At 54.0% G+C, this 19,905-nt stretch overlaps 1 protein-coding gene across 1 annotated transcript in view; it reads left to right on the top strand.

Annotated features, from left to right (window-relative positions):
* Positions 1-227: 227 nt before the first annotated feature.
* Positions 228-19,905, top strand: part of KCNK5 (potassium two pore domain channel subfamily K member 5) — a 40,797-nt gene continuing 21,119 nt past the window's right edge. The window contains exon 1 of the mRNA XM_068994112.1: positions 228-434. Within this exon, the coding sequence (XP_068850213.1) occupies positions 249-434 (186 nt within the window). The 5' untranslated portion in view covers positions 228-248. The remainder of the gene's footprint in view (positions 435-19,905) is intronic.

Below are 19,905 nucleotides of genomic sequence, written 5' to 3'. Positions count from 1 at the left end.
CCTCCCCCGGCCCCTTTTGTGTCCGCCCACCCCTGGCGCGCGTGAGAAGGGGCCGCACAGCTCCCCCGCGCTCAGTGGACCAACTTGGAGCCGCAACTTTGTTGGTGGAGCTGCGCCGGGTTGAACAGAGCACTGCGCATGCGGAGCTCCAAATTCAAACAGCTGTTTCCAGGGGCTGGAGAGCGGGTGGGACTGGGAGTCTCTGGGGCTAGGGGAGGCTTTCTCCAGGAGGCGGCCTCTCGGGAGCCATGGTTGACCGGGGCCCTCTGCTTACCTCGGCCATTATCTTCTACCTGGCCATCGGGGCGGCGATCTTCGAGGTGCTAGAGGAGCCGTATTGGAAAGAGGCCAAGACAAGCTATTATACCCAGAAAGTGCATCTGCTCAAGGAGTTCCCGTGCCTGGGCAAGGATGGTCTGGACAAGATCCTGCAGGTGAGCTGGAGGTTTAGGAGTGCTGAAGGGGAGCCCCTCGCAACTTTGGATGACCCTCACTCTCTGTGGGTGGTCCTGGGGGATGATCGGTGAGGATATCTCACCGTGAGTCTGACCACTGGAATCCGTCGTTCACCCATGGACACAGGAATCAACGCACGCGCGCGGAGACTCTTTGGAACCCAGTTTGTGCCGAGAGAGAACTTAGGCTTGACCCGCGGGTGAACTAGGGCCCGAGGTGGCTCGGTGTGGGTGCGCGGGTACCTCCCTGGTTGGAGGAGGCTGTGGGGCGGATAAGGGCGTTTATCTTCCCTTGGAGACGCTCCCAGAGTTCGGGGCACCCCCTGGCGTCTCCACCTCCCAGCTCCCGCGCCAGACCGGCACCCCGCCGGCTCTTTTTCGGCTTTTCTTCACCAGCCCGGGGGAATGGCGCGAGGCTCCCTCGTCCCTCGCAGGGCTCGGGATTAGGGGGCGGTCGGGGCTCTGTCGGGCCTGACCCCTCCGGGATGCGGGCTGGTGGCTGGAACGCTGGAGACTGGCGCAGGCTTCCGGGAAGGCTTATCTCGTGGAGACATCCCCGAAGGGCTTGGAGTTCAACTTTGTGAAAGTAACCAGTGGAACAAAAGGACAGCACCCGGGGCGTCCCTTTTCGAGGGTGGGGGAAGGGAGGAGAGGTTGTGCAGAATGGGAGGTGGAGGGAGAGTTTCCCCTCCGTGTTGGGGTAGATTTCGTGTGTACTATAGTTGACATTAATCTCACTGGGATAAACTGCGGAGCTTGTTTGGGGACCGAAGGCCTGTACCCCAGTTTCTCGAAGGTTCTTAGCTTCAGCCGTTCACCCTGCTTGGCCTACCGTAATGGCCTCCCTCCAGTGGACCCACCAGACCTGGGTAAGAGCTGGTGAAGGCTCTAGGTGGTGAGGTGGAGTGCAGATACTGTCCAAGGTGTGACATTTCTCTTGGGGCAAAAGAGGTCAGAAAGGAACTTTGATGAGGAACGATGTTTAATCTTCGTTGCCTCTCCAATCCTCTATGGCTGTATAGTTGCCTCTCATTTTTCCCCGGGGCAGTGTCCCTGTATGTAAAATGGGAATGAACCCGTCTTCATGTGTCTTTCCTGCTCTTCTCTGTTGGAAGGTTGAAAGCATTAGAAAGCATGACAATGTCTTGCCTGTGGATTCCCCTTTTTGTCCCCAAATCGATGGACACCTATATACCCCTGGTGAGTTTATAGGTGCCTGCTGGCAGCTGGTCAAATAGATTTGTCCTCTTAGGAGCCAGTGAAAGGTTTAGGTTAGAAGGTTGGGTGTTGGATTTTAGTGGAGAGTCTCCTGTCTAGGAGCAGTTTCCGGGGCTGGGGGCTGTTGGGAGATGAGTTTGGTGGGAGGATGGGCTTCAGGAGGGAGCTGGGTGATCTTACCCCTAAAGCAGATCTGGGTGGCTGCGCCTTCCTTGGGATGGGTGTCTGCCCTGTGTGTGCCTGTTGGGGAGAGGGGGGTCACTTTATAATTTCCCCTGAGGAAACAATTCCGCTGGAGAAGAGTTGTTGTTTACTTTGCTCCAGGGCTTTGTTTAGAAGGGGGAGGGACGATAAAGAATCGAGCTGCCCTCGAAGTGTTTCCCTCTCTGAGGCTCCTCCGCCACTGCAGGGGAAGGAAGGAAAGAATTCAAGGCTGAATGTGGGAAAATAAACTTCAAAACACGAGGAGTAGGGAAAGGGGGGGTGGTGGTCCGGGTGAGGCACCCGGGTGCAGCTGGTGGTTATAGCTTTGGAGGTTAGACAGCTTTCTTAAGGTGTTGGAGCAAGCAAGAAGTCTGACATTTTTGAGGCCCTTTTAAACCCGCCAGCAATTAGCATCCCCCTATCCCCCTCTCCCAAATCCAGCAGGTAACTTTAGGAGAAAGATTTGGGCCTCAGGCTAGTTTGATTGGGACATACTTATAGACAGGCCAGCCTCTCAAGCCATATCGAATATGGCGAGTCCCCTCCCTTCATAGGAAAAACCCCAGAAATGAGAATGGACCAGTGGAAGCGTTATCCCAGCATTGCTTTCCAATCACAGAAACCTGCCTGGCATTGCTGTCTGATCTGGGACTTGGGACACTGCTTCAGGTCTCAGGAAATTGGTTTAAGGAAAAATGAAAATTCAAAAATCTTCTTACCCGGCTAGCTGCTCTGGCATTTTCCACCTGAGTTCTGTGTTTTTATCAAGTTCAGAATAATCACCTTTGTAATCCTAACAGAGTCCCTGGTTAGGAATTCCTGGGGTGGGGGCCAACCCCCTGCCCCAAGGGCTGTTGGAAGGGAGGGGGTGGTACAACCTGGTTTGAGGTTTTTCTTAGAGTGGGAATTTTGTGTATTCTTTCAAAGAGAGAAAGGGAGTTAAGGCACCCTTCTTTAGATCTTTGGAAATAGTCCCTGAGTTGTCAGTTGCTTCCTCCCTCTGCATGCTGTGGTTGAAATGAGGTGGAGGAGGCTGACTTTCAAACGCTCTGTGCCACACTGGCCCCAGGCCACATGGTCGCCCTCCTTCCAGCCTTCGGAACCATCTTGAACCCTTGCTTTCAAGCCTGCTCCTCCAGCTGCTGGGTGACCCGTTCCCCCAGCCTCTTCCTAAATTGCAGAGGCTCCCACAAGAGGAATTGGCATTGGCTGAGCACCTGGCATGTTGGGCGTTGTGGGCGGCAATCAGCATTTTACGAGAGAGGCCCTAAGCTGGTTTTGCCATCTGGCTTCGCCATTTACCCATCAAACCATTTGACTTGGCCTCTCTTTCCTCACCTGCAAAGTGAGCTTTGAATAAGGTTTGAATCTGGTGAGGGTCGAATAGATGGAAGCATCAGGCATTGGGTGTGTACAGGTGTAACTGAAAACACCGAGCCTTGCATCGCTGCACAACTGAGGACACAGTGACCAGGGCAACCTGCTAGGTCCTTTACCTGCCTTAGTCAGGTACTCTTTATAGCACCCTTAAGTGTTCAGATAAGGAAGCTGAAGCTCAAGAGAATGACCAGGAGGGCACACACAGACGTGGCTAAGACCTGGACATCTGCCACCAGAGCCTGCTCCTTGTCCATACACCCTTGCCCTCCCCCTTAGGCATGTGAAGCTGTTGGTATGTCGGTGAGCTTAATAAATTGGTTCTGCTGGACTCTGGTCGGCTGGGAAATTCTATTTTCTATTTCCCCTTGAACAGGCATGGGCACGCAGGCGTCTCCTGCGTTGTGCCTGGCTGAGTCGGCACCTCCTCCCTTACAGCAGCCGTCCACCCCACCCCACTTCTCCTTGAGAAGCACAGAAAAACCAGAGGGTTGGGATGCCGGGCAGGAATGAACCTTTCTCAACCTTCATCTCTGCAGCGATCCTAAACAGGAAGGTTTTCCAGGGCTGACTGTGTGCCAGGACTCTGAATAAGCACTTTACTTACACTCTGATCTTAATCTAGTCTTCCCTTTTCAATCAAGATGAAGACTTGAAAAGATGATGTAATTTGCCCAGGTTCTTACAGTACAGGGTCAGGTTTCAAACTGAAGTGAAATTGAAGTATATTGCAGAGTATATGGGAATTAGCCAACAAGTGTTTATTAAGTGCCTGCTGCGTGTACGGCAGTGGGCAAAGCACTGGGAATGCAAGAATGAATTAGACACAGCCAGGCTCAGACTAGCCTGCTGGGGAGAAGGACGGAAAAATCCACCTTGACAAGACAGTGAGCCAGGGCCCCCAGGTCCAGCCTGACTTTAGCGGGGGCGGGGGGGGGGGCCACTCAGGAGGAGATGCCCTCCAGCCAGAGTGGGATCTTGATCATTATATGTGTTTTTTTATTGTTTGTTTTCTGACAGCGCCTTACCCCACAGCCTGGAGTAGGAAATGGCAACCCACTCTGGTATTCTTGCCTGGAAAATCCCATGGACAGGGAAGCCTGGTGGGCTGCAGCCTGTGGGGTCCCAAAGATTGGGACCCAACTGAGTGACTGAACACACCCCACGGCATGCAGGATCTTAGTTCCCCAACCAGGGATCGAGCCCGTTCCCCCTGCAGTGGAAGCACAGAATCCTAACCCCTGGGCCACCTGGGGATTCCCAAGAGTGGGAACAGGGAATTTATGAGGGTGTCAGAGAAGAGGGCGTCAGGATGAGATCAGTGGAGGTATCACCGATGCGACGAACATAAACTTGGGCAAACTTCAGGAGATGGTGAGGGACAGGGAGGCCTGGCGTGCTGCAGTCCGTGGGGTCGCAGAGAGTCAGACACGACTGGATAACTGAACACCAACAGCAAAGCAGGAGAAGAGCGGGAAGAGGATCCTAGCAGAGGGCCAGGAGGGAGACCACGGGCTTCACAATGTGGCTCTTGGGGATCCTTTGTTTCCTAGGGGTGCAGGGGTCACCCCAGGCCCTGCCTTCTGCTGGGGCCCCATCCCTAACCAGGTTTTCTTGGACTGCTCACAGAGCTGACCTGTTCCTGGAAGCCTCTTGGATCCCACCGACCTCCTTACCTGCCTTGTCCTCTTCCGAGCTTTTCTGTCTGCCCAGTCGCTCTCCTTTTATCTTCTGGGCCCTTCACACTCCCCCGCACATATTCTGGTCCATAGAGTAAGGCTGATTCCAACATTGAGATTCTGACACCAATCCTCCTCCTAAAAGTTTAAAAAAATTTAACTACGAATCATGTAAAATTACATCTGACCAAATGCTCAGACTGGGCACATGACTTGAATTTGGTGGTGGGGGGCGGGGGGAACCTAGGGTTAACATGAAAGCCTCTTTTGTTTCAAGCCTTGTTGGAAATTGTAAAGCGCACTGGTCCACTTAACTGCCTTTGTAAGTGAAGGGAGCACAATCGATCTTTTGATTATCCAGGATCACAGAAGCCTCTGGGTCAGTCAGTCGAAACAACTCTCACCGTCTAGGAGTGCAGAAGTGGGAAGTGGAGAGGTTGGGTTTTTTTGAGAGCAAACAGAAGAGGTTCCTTCCTAAAGGCTCTCGTTTTCTTATTTTTGTTGAGCTCAACATCAAGGGCAGCCAAAACAACAACAACAAAAAGTTCTCAGATTGATAAATCTGCTTTCGTTAACTACTCTGGTTAGAATTTTAACAGTTAAAGTGAATTTTTATTGAATCGTTTTGAGTTTTACTAGAGCCCTGAGGATGACTGCAGATGGCATAGTAATAGAGGCTTATTGAAGGCAGAGATTAGCAAGTGTTGAAAGGTTCTTGTGAGGGTGGGGGGAGTCCTGTAGGAGGGGGACACAAGGGAGGTGATGACTGCGGCTTCTAAGTGCTTTCCTGGGGTTTTGCCCTATTTATGGTCTGGCGTTTAAAAGAAACACAGTCCTCCGGTTTTGGAGGCTGTGCTTGGCTGGCTCTGACCTCAGGCCAAGAGCTTTCATCTTGAACTTGGTTGTTTGCTGTTAGGTTGGCCTCAGCCTTTGAACTCCATGTGTGTGGTGAGGGGGCGGGGGAAGCAGGGGCAGGGAAGTACAAGGCTTTGGGGAACAGGGAAGCCAGGCTCCTGAGACGGAACCTCGAAGAGAGTCTTTGTACAAATTGAGATGCTAGAGCCGAGTAGTACCACGAGAACGGAGTGGCCTCTATCACTGGGATGATAGAGAGAGGCCCAGTGAGGCAGGTGATCGTAGGAGAGCATGAAATAGCATGTGAACACCTCCAGATGCTCCTTGGAAGGAGTGGAGAAGACAGAGGTGAATCCCCTTGGAGATTTTTGCTGAGAGTCCCTCCGGACCCCTGGAATAAATGGGGGAGCCCTGACCTCCTCGTTCTCCCCAAGGATGCGTTGACACGGATAAGAGGGCCTGCTGCTCTCGGCAGGCGTCTTTGTCCACGTGCCACTTGGCTCATCGGTGTGGGCCCCTTACTGTTGCTGAAAGAGTCACCACCCAAGCTGTGTGTCTGTTGGCGGCCCCTGCATGCATGGCATTATATCACCTTCACAGGTTGCTTATTGGAAACAGGGCTTGACACGCGGCAAGGCTCATTAAGTGTTAGCTGCTGCCACCGACCTCCTAAATGCCACTTCTACGTGATGCCCCTTCCATACCCCAGTGTAGAGGGCACGGAGTCAGATTTTCGTAGAGCAGAAGAAAGGGCAACTGACTTTCTTTTCTTTTAATTATAGTGAAAAGCACATACCAAAGTATACCCTTTGTACCTTTTTTCTGAGTGCTGTTGAGTAGTTACGTGTATTCACGTTACTGTGAAACAGATCTGCAAAACGTTTTCATCGGCAAAACTGAAACTCTAGACCCGTTAAACAGCTCTCCTTCCCCCCACCTCCCGCCTCTCCCCAGCGCTGTGTGACTACCATTTCACTTTCTGTTTCTGTGAATTTGGCTACTCTAGATAGCTTACAAGTGGAATTGTATAGTGTTTGTATTTTGGTTTAAAATGGTACAGCCACTATGGGAGACAGTGTAGAGATTCCTCAAAAAATTAAAAATAGACTGCCAGGTGTGTGTGTTTTCCTGGCTCAGCAGTATCTATTTCTTTGCAACTCAGTGGACCGAAGCTTGCCAGGCTCCCCCAGGCAAAAATACTGGAGTGGGTTGCCATAACTTCTTCCAGGGGATTTCCAGACCCAGGGATCGAACCTGGGTTTCCTGCATTGCAGGCAAATTCTTTACTGTCTGAGCCACCAGGGAAGGCCACGTGATCCGGGAAGGCCACGTGATCCAGCAATTCCACTTCTGGGTGAACCACCTTTGTGTTTATTTATTTATTTGAAGATTTTTGGGGGGAGGGGGGATGTGGACCATTCGTCTTTATTGACTTTGTTCCAATATTGCTTCTGTTTTATGCTTTTTATTTTTTTTCCGGCTAGGAGTCCTGCAGAGTCTTAGCTCCCCAACTAGGGATTGAACTCGCTCTCCCTCCATTGGAAGTTGAAGTCTTAACCACTGGATGGCCAGGGAAGTCCCTCCGCCACCCTTGTGAAAAAGCTAGAGAGAGGGCAGGATGGAGGGTCCGTTTTCATTGCAACCCTCCTCGGGGAGGTGTGAAACTGCCTGATGGTTCTGGGCTGCAGCCACAGGACAGAGGGGTGAGGGTCAGATGACCAGGCTGTCTGGGTTGAGCCAAAGAATTTGAACTCACCAAATTTTTGCAATTTCCCAGTAAGGGAGTCAACAGCATTTCAGAAAGATTCCTCTTCCTTCAACAGCTGTTTGTAACTTAAAAGAAGTGGAGCATTCTGTTCTAAACTAACGTTTCTGCGGGCTGAGCCTTTTACCCCCTCGGTGTTCTGATAAAGATGTCTCCTCCCTCTCTTCTGATGTGAGGGAGTGTGGTTTTTTCCACCAAAGCCCACAGAGCTCACAGCCCCATAAAAGAGCCCACCCACACTCCCTTACACCCAGCTTGCAGTTAGGGTACCTCTCTCTCCCTTCCTTGTTGGTCCAGGTCTGGGTCCCCTCCATTCATGACGCCTTAGTTGCCTTTTTCGGTAATCGTAGGGGGTGGGGTGCTCCAGCTCTCTATAGCTGCCTGAGGTGTCTCGCCTCTTTGTGAGCAATTCATCTGACACCCCAAACTTCAGAGACCTGGGCAGAGTTGGGGGATCACAGGGGGACCCCTGCCTGCCAGCTGTCACTTTGGTGTGACAGAAACCTCACTTCGAAGCCTCAGAAACTAGATGGGGGCTTAGCCCTCTGGAGCTCTGTCTAGCTGGGGAGAGAAACAGGGCTGTGATGCTGAAATGAGGGGAAATATAGTCCTGGTGCCAAGTGATGGGTTGCAGATGGTGAGGCTGGAGAGATGGACGAGGGTCAGGGGGCCTCGGAGGAGGCAGTTCCTGTTTCCTGAGGCCTGCCTGTAGAGCCCTGTGGCCTGTGGTGGGGAGGGGTCTGCCTCTGAGCAAAACGTTGCACCTGCCCTCAGGGAGCCCCTACTCTAGAGAAAGACAGGTAAAGAGGTTGCTACCTGAGTGGTGTTCATAGGTGCAGCTAGAGGTCCCAGGCGTGTACTGTTGAGAGGTGAATTTCTGCTCTTGAACTTAAAGTGGGGGGGGGGGGCATTGAGGTGGGCTGAAGCGATGAGTGGAGTGGGCTGCAGCCCCCGTGAACTTTCTGCCAAATACCTCCCAGGTGCCAGCCTGGTTCTTACCTGATCTCATTGAACCTGTCCTGTGGGTTAGGTGTTATTGCTCTGCTGAGGTCAGGGGATTTGCCCAGGGCGGCATGGTTATCTAGAGGCTGAGAGTCACCGTGCCTTGCTGATTTCAGAGCCTTGGATCTGAAGGGAGGTAGAGTCAGGAGGTGGAAGTGATGGGAGTGGGCAGGGATTGGGGCCCGGGCTGCGGGTGATTCCACCTAGCAGTTGCTGAGCACTTGCTTCCCACTGGCAGTGGGAAAGGTTTGTGTGCATCATCTCATAGTCCTGGGGCAACCCTCTGCTGGAGGGTTAGCAACCCCACCTTAGGGCAAGAGCAACAGAGTGGCTCCTCCAACTTCACTCTTTTGCCCGAGGCTGTACAGCTAGGAGGTGGGAGAATGTGGATTTGAACCCAGAGCCCACACTATGAAACATACAAAAACAAGGAGCAAAGGCCCAGAGGTGGGAAAGTACAGGATGTGTGTGGTGGCTGCAGAACCCTAGGGTGCATTGGGAAGTTCTCTGTGTAATTGGCTGAATACTTAGCCACGTGACTTTGAGCAAGTCAGTCTCCTAATCTGTGAAATAGAACTACAGTATAGCATTGCCCTCATTCCTGCAGAATCCATGTAAACACACTTGACCGGCCCAAGCAACTGGTAATTTCCTCTGTTAGCTGCTGCTCTTGTTACCCAAAGCTCGGCCTCTCTGTACACCAGTCCTGAATCAAATCCCAGAGACAGTATTGGCTGAAGTAGAAACGGATAGCTTTATTGTGTTTTGCCAGGCAAAGGGAAACACATTGGGCTTCTGTCTTGAAAAAAATAGGTGTCTCTTGAAAAAATGGGTGTCTCTCATCAAAGAGCTTGATGAGGGTTTAGAATAGTGAGTCCAAAGTGGAGTCTCTTTGGGATTAGAGTGTGCAGAGTTTCGGGTGGTCAACTCCTAATATTGATAAGTTTCTCTGGTCCCTTTAATCTTGCCTCAGGTGGTTTCTTGGCTGCTCCTTCCCTGATTAGCCGCCCTTTGGAACTCGGGGAAGGTCACGGAGGCTGGAGTCTTGCCTACAAGAAATGGGGGACAGAAAGGCGTCCAAGCCTAGGAGCCCCACAGGGCCATACTCGGTTTCACTCTGGCACCTCCATCTCTGGGCTAGGGGCTGTTCCCAATGCCTACTTCAGGCCCTGCCATGTATTGAGCTCCCAACCTGGAGATGGAGAGACGGATGATAAAGCCCACCAGAACTCCTGGTGGAGTCACCCACCATTTTTCATTTCCTGCAGACTCATCCACCTCCCAGGAGAAAAGGAAGGTGTATCGCCTCTTGCCTTCCAGCAGAGCCCTGCCTCCTCCTCTGGAGAAAGGGGACGAGTCCTGGGAGGATCCTGGGTCCAGATGACCTCACGGGTGACATCCCTGGAGGGTTGGTCACACCGGATGTAGGGTCTAAGTTGTGCCCTCCTTGGGGTCAGACACCACCCACCTCCCCTCTCCATGGGTCCTTGATAGCCAGGTCCCGTTGACTGGCTTTGAAGTGTGCATTCTGTTTTTCCCCTTCTCTCTAAATATTTGGGTTTCCTGCTAAAATATTTAGGCAGGGTTGTGTCCTTCTGGCTGTTGTCACCTCCCATGGCACTCTGTCATCAGGCTGCCTGGCTGGCCCCTCCTGTTAGGCAGAGGCTTGCCCCCAAGCTCTGTGAGAAGTGTCGGGGTGGGGGGGACCTGGGGGCAGGGTCAGCCTGGCTCTTCCTGTAGCCTAGTGGCTGGTCCTGTGGGTTGCCTGGGGACTGGTAGGCCACAGCAGCTGCCGAGGACTCAGTGGAGCCCCTTCCTCTGCGTGTGTGCCCAGTGCTTGGGGCCAGAGCTCGGGCTGGGAAGCCCTTGTCTGAACCGCTGTGAATGGAATAGCTGGTTCTAACTTGAGTTCTGATTCTCCTGAAGTACTGGTTTGTGCTGTGTGACCCTGGTCAGATTTCACCTCTCTGGACTCTACTTCCCTGGACTCTGTGTGTGTTAGTCGCTTAGTCGTGTCCAACTCTTTGCGACCCCATGGACTGTATAGCCTGCTGGGCTGCTCTGTCCATGGGATTCTCCATAGAAGAATACTGGAGTGAGTGGCCATTTTCCTTCTCCAGGGGATCTAACTGATCCAGGGATTGAACCTGGGTCTCCTGCATTTGCAGGCAGATTCTTTACTATCTGAGCGATAGAGAAGTCCCACTTTCTTGGAGTAAATTCATCCATTCATTGAAGAAGGCTTGCTGCTGCTAAGTCGCGTCAGTTGTGTCCGACTCTGTGCGACCCCATAGACGGAAGCCCACCAGATTCCCCTGTCCCTGGGATTCTCCAGGCAAGAACACTGGAGTGGGTTGCCATTTCCTTCTCCAGTGCATGAAAGTGAAAAGTGAAAGGGAAGTCGTTCAGTCGTGTCCGACTCTTCACGACCCCATGGACTGCAGCCCACCAGGCTCCTCCGTCCATGGGATTCTCCAGGCAAGAGCACTGGAGTGGGTGCCATTGCAGGCCTCGTATATTAGGCCTAGCTGGACTGCACACTTCTTTGCTAGACTACATACTTCCCTGGTGGCTCAGACAGTAAGGAATCTGCCTGCAATGCAGGAGACCTGGGTTCGATCCCCATGAAGTCACAGTGAGTTGGACATAGATGAGTGACTAACACACACATACCCAGCATAGACCGCAGGAGCCCCATGTGGGCAGGGCCCACACCCTGGAACAGGCGCCTCCCTGCCCAGGTTCTAGCCCGTAAGCGACTTGCTTGGAATCTGTCTGTAGGACCCCTGGGTGCCCAAGCAATGTACCTGGCTCTGGTTGGGAGGCAGAGAGCTGTGTGGGCCTTTGGGTTGAAAGTCTAGTCGCAAGGGACCCAACCTCCTACAAACTCAATGGCCATGAGTTTGAGCAAACTCTGGCAGATAGTGAAGGTCAGGGAAGCCTGGCGTGCTTCAAGTGCATGGGGTCGCAAAGAGTTGGATACGACTTAGCCATTGAACAACAACAAGCCTCCTGCAAGGTCAAGGTGGTTACCTGGGTAAACCGAGCCAGGACAGGCTCTGGCCCCAGCGAGCAGAAGGGAGGCGGCTTTATCAAAATAAAGCTGCATGAGGGGGGGCCACATTGCCTGGTGGTCAAGCATAGGCTTTCAAGTCACACAGCCTTCGAAAGCTGGACCCCGAGCCTCTGGCTTCATCAGAAAGTGATGGTTCCCATCTCGCTGGGCACAGAGACCACCCAAGGACACACGTGGAAGGTGCACTCCGATCTTTTCCCCTTTGAGGGACTTTACAAGACCAACAGCTCTGCCTCTCTGGATCTGTTTATCTGCAGGAGTCCCCTTACTCCTTTCCCCTGGGCTTAGCAAGACCCATCGTAGTGAGCAGGCCTAGCAGGCCTAGCAGGCCTGCCCTCCCCATGGGAGGTGATTTCTGCTTTCAAGGAACTTGAGACAGAGCGGAGACCCATTCCTTCCTCCGTGCGGATGTTTACCCAGTGTGTGTGCAGGCCTGGTGGAAACCTGCTGCAAAGAGGATGAGCAGGTCCTCCCGTCCGTCGGGGAGTGTCCCCAAACCCCGTGCCATGGAAACCACGGGGCACGTGGACGTGCAGGGGGGCGGGGGGAGAAGCAGGGAAGAAGGAGGAAGGCATGACTGCAGCCTGCCCTGGGCCTTCTCTACCCCGCGGCCCACCCCTCGGGGCTGAGCTGACTGGGATGTCGGCCCCAGGGGATGGAGCGGGACTGTTGCCCAGGGTTGCCTGCAGCACCTGGGTGACCTCTGGGGTTTGCATCCCCTGGCCCCGCTAGGTTCCCACCCTTGGCCTTACTACGGGCTTCTGCACAGCCACTCCTCTGAGGTGCCTTCCTGTGACCTCTCTGAGGTCTGACTGGGAAATGTCATCCCCTTTGCTTGATGGGAAAACTGAGGCCTGGTGAGAAGCGTTCATTCATTTATTTATTCTGGCTGTGGTGGGTTTTCCTTGCCACATGCAGGCTTTCTGTAGTTGTGATGAGTGGGGTCTCCTCTTCATTGTGGTGCCCGGGTTTCTCATTGCAGTGGCTTCTCGTTGTGCAGCTCAGGTTCCAGGCTCACAGGCTTCAGTACTTGCAGCGTGTGGGCTCAGTAGGTGTGGTACACGGGCTTAATTGCTCCGTGGCATGTGGGATCTTCCCTGACCAGGGATCGAACCTGTGTCCCCTGCATTGCAAGGCACATTCTTAACCACTGGACCACCAGCCTTTAAATCAAAGCCCTGAACAGCCTTTAAATCAAAAATCTTCATATGTGTTGGGTTGCAGAGCCTTTATTTCACTTACACTAACCTGGCCTGATTTCCTAACCTGCCCCACCCCAGCACACCCTTTCCTGGAGTGCCAGTTTCCCTACCCACTAGTGAGTTTTTCTGGAATAAGAAGCAGAGGTTGAAATTGTGGTCAACCCCCTCACCGCACAGGGTTTGGGGGGCCATCCAGAGCCTGGGGCAGAAATGACCTGATGCCTCGCTGGTCCTTCACAGGACCCTGCTCCCCAAGGATTTGAGCCTAAGGAGGTGGTGTTGGCTGGTTTCTTGGAGGCTGGCGGGGAGGAGGGAGGAGGAGGGTCGAGGAGGGTCAGCCCTGTGTGCTCCTGGCAGCAAGTCATAAAATGTGAAGCTGTAGGGAGCTTAATGGTTATCTAACTAGCCTCCCTTTACAGTCCTGGAACCAAGGCCTTGGGAGGTTATGTAACTTTTCCAAGGTTACTGTGCTCTCCAGGGCGGGGCAGGTAGAATAAAGGAGTAGGTATTGCTAAGTGGGGCAGTTAGGGAAGGCTTCTTGGAGGCAGTGGCCTCGGGAAGTGGGAGGTGGTCACTGCTGCAGCAGTCAGGGATTCTGATAGAGTTGCATCAGGACCACCGACTCAGAAAACCTGTCATGGTTTCCCCCGCAGACTTAGACCACACGGGGGGAGCAGAGTCCAGAGCACATGGGCCACTGCAGAGACCTAGGCTGTGACTCTGATCCTTGCCAAGAGCCAGGGTCCTTGCAGCAGCCCCAAAAGATCTAGACTCTGCTCCCTGTGGGGTCTTGCCTCTGTCTGGATCCCTACCCTTGATCCCTGCTGCAGACTGGAGGCCATGCCCCTAGGGTGAGGAGGCTGTCTAAAACCCTGCACGCTCACAGCACCGCTCAACCTTTACCAGGAACTCAGGTCTGTGTCCGCTGATAACATAAGTCACCTTGCAGGTGGTGGCAGAGAGAGACGTTCCAGCCATCACCCGACAGCAGGGACCGCAGCTGGCACCTGGTGAAGGAAGAGTAGGTGGGAGCTGTCCCACACCGCAGGGACTCCCTACAGGGGGACCATAGGCGCTGTGCAAATTCATGTGCAGATAAGACAACTGAGGCAGAGGCTAGTCTGGTCACGCAAAAGCTAGTTAGTCAGCCTGAACCCAAGCCTCTGGGTTCAGAGCTCCGCAGAGTTGCCCTGTTTAGACTCTGTGATGTCCTAAATCAGGGCCTCTTTTACCAGCTGTGCTGGGCCACCAGCCCCTTCTAGAGACTGGCTTTCTCCTTGGATCCTGTTGGCTCTAGCCACCCCCCCCCCCCACCCCCTCCACCCCAAAGCACACCGGGCTTGCTCACTGGCCCTTTGCTGGGCACCGCTCTCTTCAGCCTTTGTGGGTCCTGACATCGCTGTTTCCTGACCTGGTTTAGGTTTGTTCACCATTTGCAGTGTGAAAGGTTTGAAAGCAGGAGAAACCTGGGTTAGGTAAGTCAGTGCCACAGTTCAGGGCAGGTGCCGTCAGCTCCATCCCTGCTCCCAGCCCGCTCCCCTGGCATCCTTATGGACCTGTCAGGCCCTGACCCTTCACTGCAGGATTTGTGGGTCAGAGCACCCAGAGTCCAAGCTCTCAAGAAAAAAAATCAAAGACCTGGAAGAGGGAAGTACAGCTTGCCTCTTGGCGATGGGGTTCCTGTCTGAATCTCCCCAGCAGCTACAGCCACACTTGTGACTCGTCCCCCACTTGGCTTCCCCAGGGCTAACCCCTCGTGGGACTGTGGTCTCCCCCTGGGGAGGGGACAGCTCTTGCCTTGCCTTTCCCATCACCCGCTCAGATCTGCCTGCACGACTGGGGTCAGGCTGGCTATTTTGCGGCGAGCAGAGGACCCCCGGGGTGGGTGAGCCCTTCATGGACGTGAGTGTTGGTTTTGGCTTGGGTGCCCCTTGTGTCTCATTCAAGGTTCTTGTTCCCCCCATGCCTCTGGGTGCAGGACGGCACCTGTTCAGACTCTCCAGAGGAAAAAGAACGGCAGCCACATGCCCTCCCCATAGCTCCTGTTCGAATAAAACTCTCTCGCCTGCCTCCCGGGTCGAGGAATGCATCCTGACAGTGTTAGCTTTGGATGTGTGCCCTGCACCGCGCCGCCCCCCCCCACCCCACCCCGCAGCATCCCGCCCCCTTTGGAGCAGTGGGTGGAAGGGCTGCCTCTGGCCGAGGGAGAGTGCTGAGTGGGCTGAGCTCACTGGTGCAGTAATGTCTTGTCAGCACCCCCCGGGGAGCAGGAAAAGGGAGGGTGTCCTGGTTATCAGCTTTTCAACACCCTACCTCCCCCAGCCCCCGGGGACGCGCGAAGACAGAGCCGGGTCCTGGGCCTGGCTGAGCGGACTTGCTGTGTGACTAGGCAGGTCCCCTCCTCTCTCTGAGCCAAGGACTTCTTCACTAAGGCTGATTAGAGTCTCACTGAGTGCCAGCACTTTGCCCATTGCTGGTTCAAGGTTTGTGGGAATTATGAGCCATATTTAGACATTAGCCTTGCCTTTGAGGTTGGGCCAGGCCTGGTGGCTCAGTTGGTAGAATCTGCTTGCAATGCGGTAGACTCAGGTTTGATCCCTGGGTCGGGAAGATCCCCTGGAGAAGGAAATGGCAACCCACTCCAGTATTCTTGCCTGGAGAATCCCATGGACAGAGGAGTCTGGTGGGCTACAGTGCATGAGGTCACAAGAGCTGTACGTGACTTACCTACCTACCTACCTAAGGCCCTGCGATGTATATGAAGGATTGTACAGGTACAGCAGGTTGTAGAGGCCTTTCATATGCTCCAAGGTAGAAATGTTGCTATAGGTGGGGGTTGGGGGGAGATGCCAGGGAGGGCTCCCCTGACCTTGAGGGTTGCCTTCTATGAGCCCCCTCATTTTCTGAGCACCTCCTTGCCCCCACATGAGAGCACAGGGCTCTGGGGTTGTGCCTTGTCTGCACCCCTTCCCTCCTCCCATCAGGCCCTTAACTGTGCCCCACTGGATCTGAGATCTCTCGCTGTGTGAGAGGGTAATGATTAATGGACATCTGAGCCACGGTGCCGTATCTACCTCTCCTTTGACCTCTGTCCCCCAGTCCCCACAGCCCAAAGGTAGGACCATCAGAGCCCACCTCCAATCTGGAAAACTCCTGTCCTTCCAGTGGGGGCCGTGCCTGGCCAGATTCTACCCTGACCCTGCAAGAACTCTGGGACGGCCCCCCACCCCCACCCCACCCTGCTGCTGTGCACAATGCACCGGAGCAGGGGACACTCTGTCCTCTGTTGGGATAGGTCCATAGGTTGCCTGGAGAAGTGCGTCAGTCCCCCTCCCCAACGCCCTGCCCCCTCCGCACCCCAGGTGTGCATGTCTGGGCCCAGAGCTGGCTCCCCAAGCCCACGCCAGGGCAACTTCCAAGTCGTTGGGGGGCAGTGGTGGGCACTTTTGAGTCCTGCTCTAGACAGTGCCCGCCTCCACCAAGCCAGGGGTTCAGAGTTCACAGGTTTCCGTGAACGGGCACGCCCGCTCTTTCTGGAATGCCTCAGAGCCTAGAGCTGCTTGATCCCCTGTCTCTCCTACTTGCTCTGTGTTGGAGTCATTGTGTACAAGTCTGAAAATTTTCCCTTCCCGAAGCTGGTTTCCATCTGTGCACACACTCTCCACTCCCCACCCCCCCAGCACCCCGCCACGCTTCCCTGCCCCACCCCACTGCTCTGCTTTTAGTTGGATCCCTGCTTATTGAGTGACCCGGTGGGCTTTGACCTGGGGAGTGGGAGACCTGCTGGGGCCCTGGAATACGGGGCGGTTTTCCAGGGCTTCAGTTTGGTGTTCTCAGTGGGGCTGAGCTATGAGCCAGACTGGAAGTGAGACAGAAACGAGACGGGGGTGAGGGCAGCCCAGACCCGTTTTCTGAGTTGGTGCCGAGTTTGGGTTGAATCACTGAAACTCGATGTGAAAACAGAAGGCCAGCGGCGCTGAATTGGAAGCAGGGTTATTGATGCCTTTTCTGTCTCTGCCTCCCTAATTTTCTGAAATGCTGTTGTATTGCAATTGTACTGTGAGAAATTGAATTTTCTGAAAGGGTAAGATGCACGCACATGGCATCAGCCACTTCTACCCTGGCTATTTTTAATGCATGAGGTACACAAAGCACAAATAAACACGGGTTTAACGGCGGCGCACACTCTGAAAACTAGTATCACCTCTGAAATTGCTAAACAATGTGTGATTGTTTTTCAGTTGAGCTGCCAGAGGGCTGACTTCCTGGGCAGCAGGGCTGTTGAACACTTTGAAGAGAAGGGTCTCAAAGACTGGAGAAACCAGGCGGGCTTTCAGTGTGCAGACCAAGAAGTCTGAGATTGAACACAATCTGGTAGTCACCAAGAAGAGAGTATGGTTCCCCGGGAGAAGCCTTGCAGAGCTGGGGGAGTCTCAGGGGCTGTCCCCTGTGTTGGGGTCAGTGTCTCCTACAAGGAAAGGGGTGCTGCAGAGACCAAGGCCTCCGTGTGTATTCAGCTCTTACAATTCCCACTGGGGCCCAGGAAGACTTTGCCTCCTTGCCTTTAGGGATGGACTGCCGCCCCCGCCCCCAAACCAAAAAAAATATACTGCAGGCAAAGGAAAGAATTGGGACAACCCACGACCACGCATGTCATTCAGAGTCAAGCGTACGCTACAGACTGTGACCCAAGGCTTGGGTGAGCCCTGGGGGTCCGGGGGAAAGCAGGCCCTCCCTGCCTAAGTAGATGTGTTGTGTCTGACTGCATCAGTATGGTAATCACCACTCACAGGCCACGAATCGGTTTTAACATGATGTTACTAACTATTGTACCTGTTTAGTTTTTAATTAAAATTAATAAAATTTAGGGACTTCTCTGGCAGCTAAGACTCTGTGCTTCCAATGCAGTATGGGGTGTGGGTTTGATCCCTGGTCAGGGAGCTAAGATTCCACATGCCGCACAGCATAGCCCCAGAATTAAAAAAAAATTGGAATTAATAAAATTTGAACTTAGTTCCTCCATCACACTGCCCACAGTCCTAGGGCTCAGTAGCCACAGGGTTCCTTCAGCATGGAAAGTCTGCTAGTGGAATCTGCTGAGGTTCCTAAGGGCACATTGGCTTCTCTTGGTGTTTTGTAGATTCTGTCCTGCTCTGGGGTGGGTGAGGGCAGAGCTGGCCGGCAGCCTTGGAGTGGGGAGGGTGATGTGCCGAGAACCCATAGATGGAGCGGGTTGCCCCATCCCCCTCAGCGGGATACTTGCAAGCTCCTCAGAGGTGAGCATCCCCCAGACTGGTTTGCCAGGGTCTGTTGACTGTCCTGCCCACTCTGTCCCTCCAGACTCAGGGGAGTGTGTGTTTGGCAGGGACTGTCCTGGCCTCGCCTTGGCTTGCCTGCTGCTTCCTCCTGCCGTCTTCCCATGTCGTGTAACGCCTCCCATCTGCCTGTCTGTCCTTAGATGCGAGGTCCGACTGGGAAGGGCCTATGTCTTGTTCATGTCTTCTTTTGTGCTCAGCTAGTACTTAAGGCAATGGCACTCCACTCCAGTACTGTTGCCTGGAAAATCCCATGGACGGAGGAGCCTGGTAGGCTGCAGCCCATGGGGTCGCTAAGAGTCGGACACGACTGAGCGACTTGACTTTCACTTTTCACTTTCATGCATTGGAGAAGGAAATGGCAGCCCACTCCAGTGTTCTTGCCTGGAGAATCCCAGGGACAGGGGAGCCTGGTGGGCTGCCGTCTGTGGGGTCGCACAGAGTCGGACACGACTGAAGTGACTTAGCAGCAGCAGCAGCAATACTTAAGGAGTCAATCGACCTGAGCTGCATAGTGTGAGGAAAGATTGCCTGGGACTCTGGTTGCATCTTTCCTTGGGTTAGCTTAGGTTGGGTGATTGGTTCTGTACGGGCTTTGGGGGCTGGTGTCTGGTCAGCCATGGCGTGCGTACTGGGTGTGTGTGACGGACAGGGAAGCCTGGCGTGCTGTAGTCTGTAGGGTCAAGGAGGGTCGGATGCGGCTTAGTGACTGAACCACAACGTAGAGGCAGGAACAACTCCAGAAAGGGGAACAGCTCAGGGCCTCCGAGTGGGAGGAAGGGTGAAAGGAGCCCCATTCCATCTGGTCCTCACGTCACCCTGCTGTTTCTGGGAGGTGACCCATGGGGCAGAGGGCAGGCCGTGTCCTGGAAGCCCACTGCTAGGTCTCTAGTTTAGACCCTAGCGGCCCAGATGAGACTGCCATCTTCAGCAGACTTGGGGGTAAATGGACCTCCCTGGATGGACGCGAGAAGTCTCCATGCCAGCTGCCACTCAAAGTATTTCATGAGAAACTCGGTTCTGCAGGGGGGCAGGATGTAGCCACTTGAGGAGGAGGTCTTGCTCCCCCGCTGACCCTTGCGTGACTTGGAAATCTGCTGGCATTTGCTTTCCTGTCTTTGAGTCTCCCTTGGCCACACGCAATGCACCGGGAGGCTGGGAGAAAGCCTTACCGCCAACAGCAGCAGGTATTTAGAAACTAGGAGTTCCAAGTCGGGGCATCTTCAGCTTTATCGGCACACCTGCTTCATGCTCATCACGTTCTTGTCTATTGAGCCTTTCGACCCATAACCCTGTGAATTGATGGGGGGAGAGGCGAGAGGGGGCAGCACTGTCTTCCATTGGGGCAGTCAAGAAACTGAAGCCATGACGAGGAGGGCTGGGAAACATCTGATATTGTGCAGGTCTGGGTGTCAAAAGTTCCTGCATGACCCTAGGAAGGTTAAGGGCTGCCAGAGCCTGGGTAGGTGTTAGGGGGGTTAAGCAGGCTTGGAAAAGGCCCTTGCTTAAAATCAACGCCCTGATGAAGGAGAATGAGAGAACGTGTGGCCTGGTCTTGGTCCTTCCTGCCTCCCGGTGTCTCACCATGGGGCTGTCTCAGAGTCTGGGTTCTCCCGCTGCATCACTGGGGGAGTTTCCATTTCCTGTGGCCTCGCCTGTCCCTGGTCCTGAGCCCCAGGTCAGAGGATGGGAGGTGTTCCTAACCCCCACCGCAACCCCTGTAGCTCAGCCTCTAGAGGTGTGAAGAAGGTTGGCTG

Source organism: Capricornis sumatraensis, chromosome 22 (assembly GCF_032405125.1).
Source record: "Capricornis sumatraensis isolate serow.1 chromosome 22, serow.2, whole genome shotgun sequence".
NCBI classification, from domain to species: Eukaryota; Metazoa; Chordata; class Mammalia; order Artiodactyla; family Bovidae; genus Capricornis; species Capricornis sumatraensis.
This window is presented reverse-complemented; position numbering and strand designations above follow the sequence as displayed.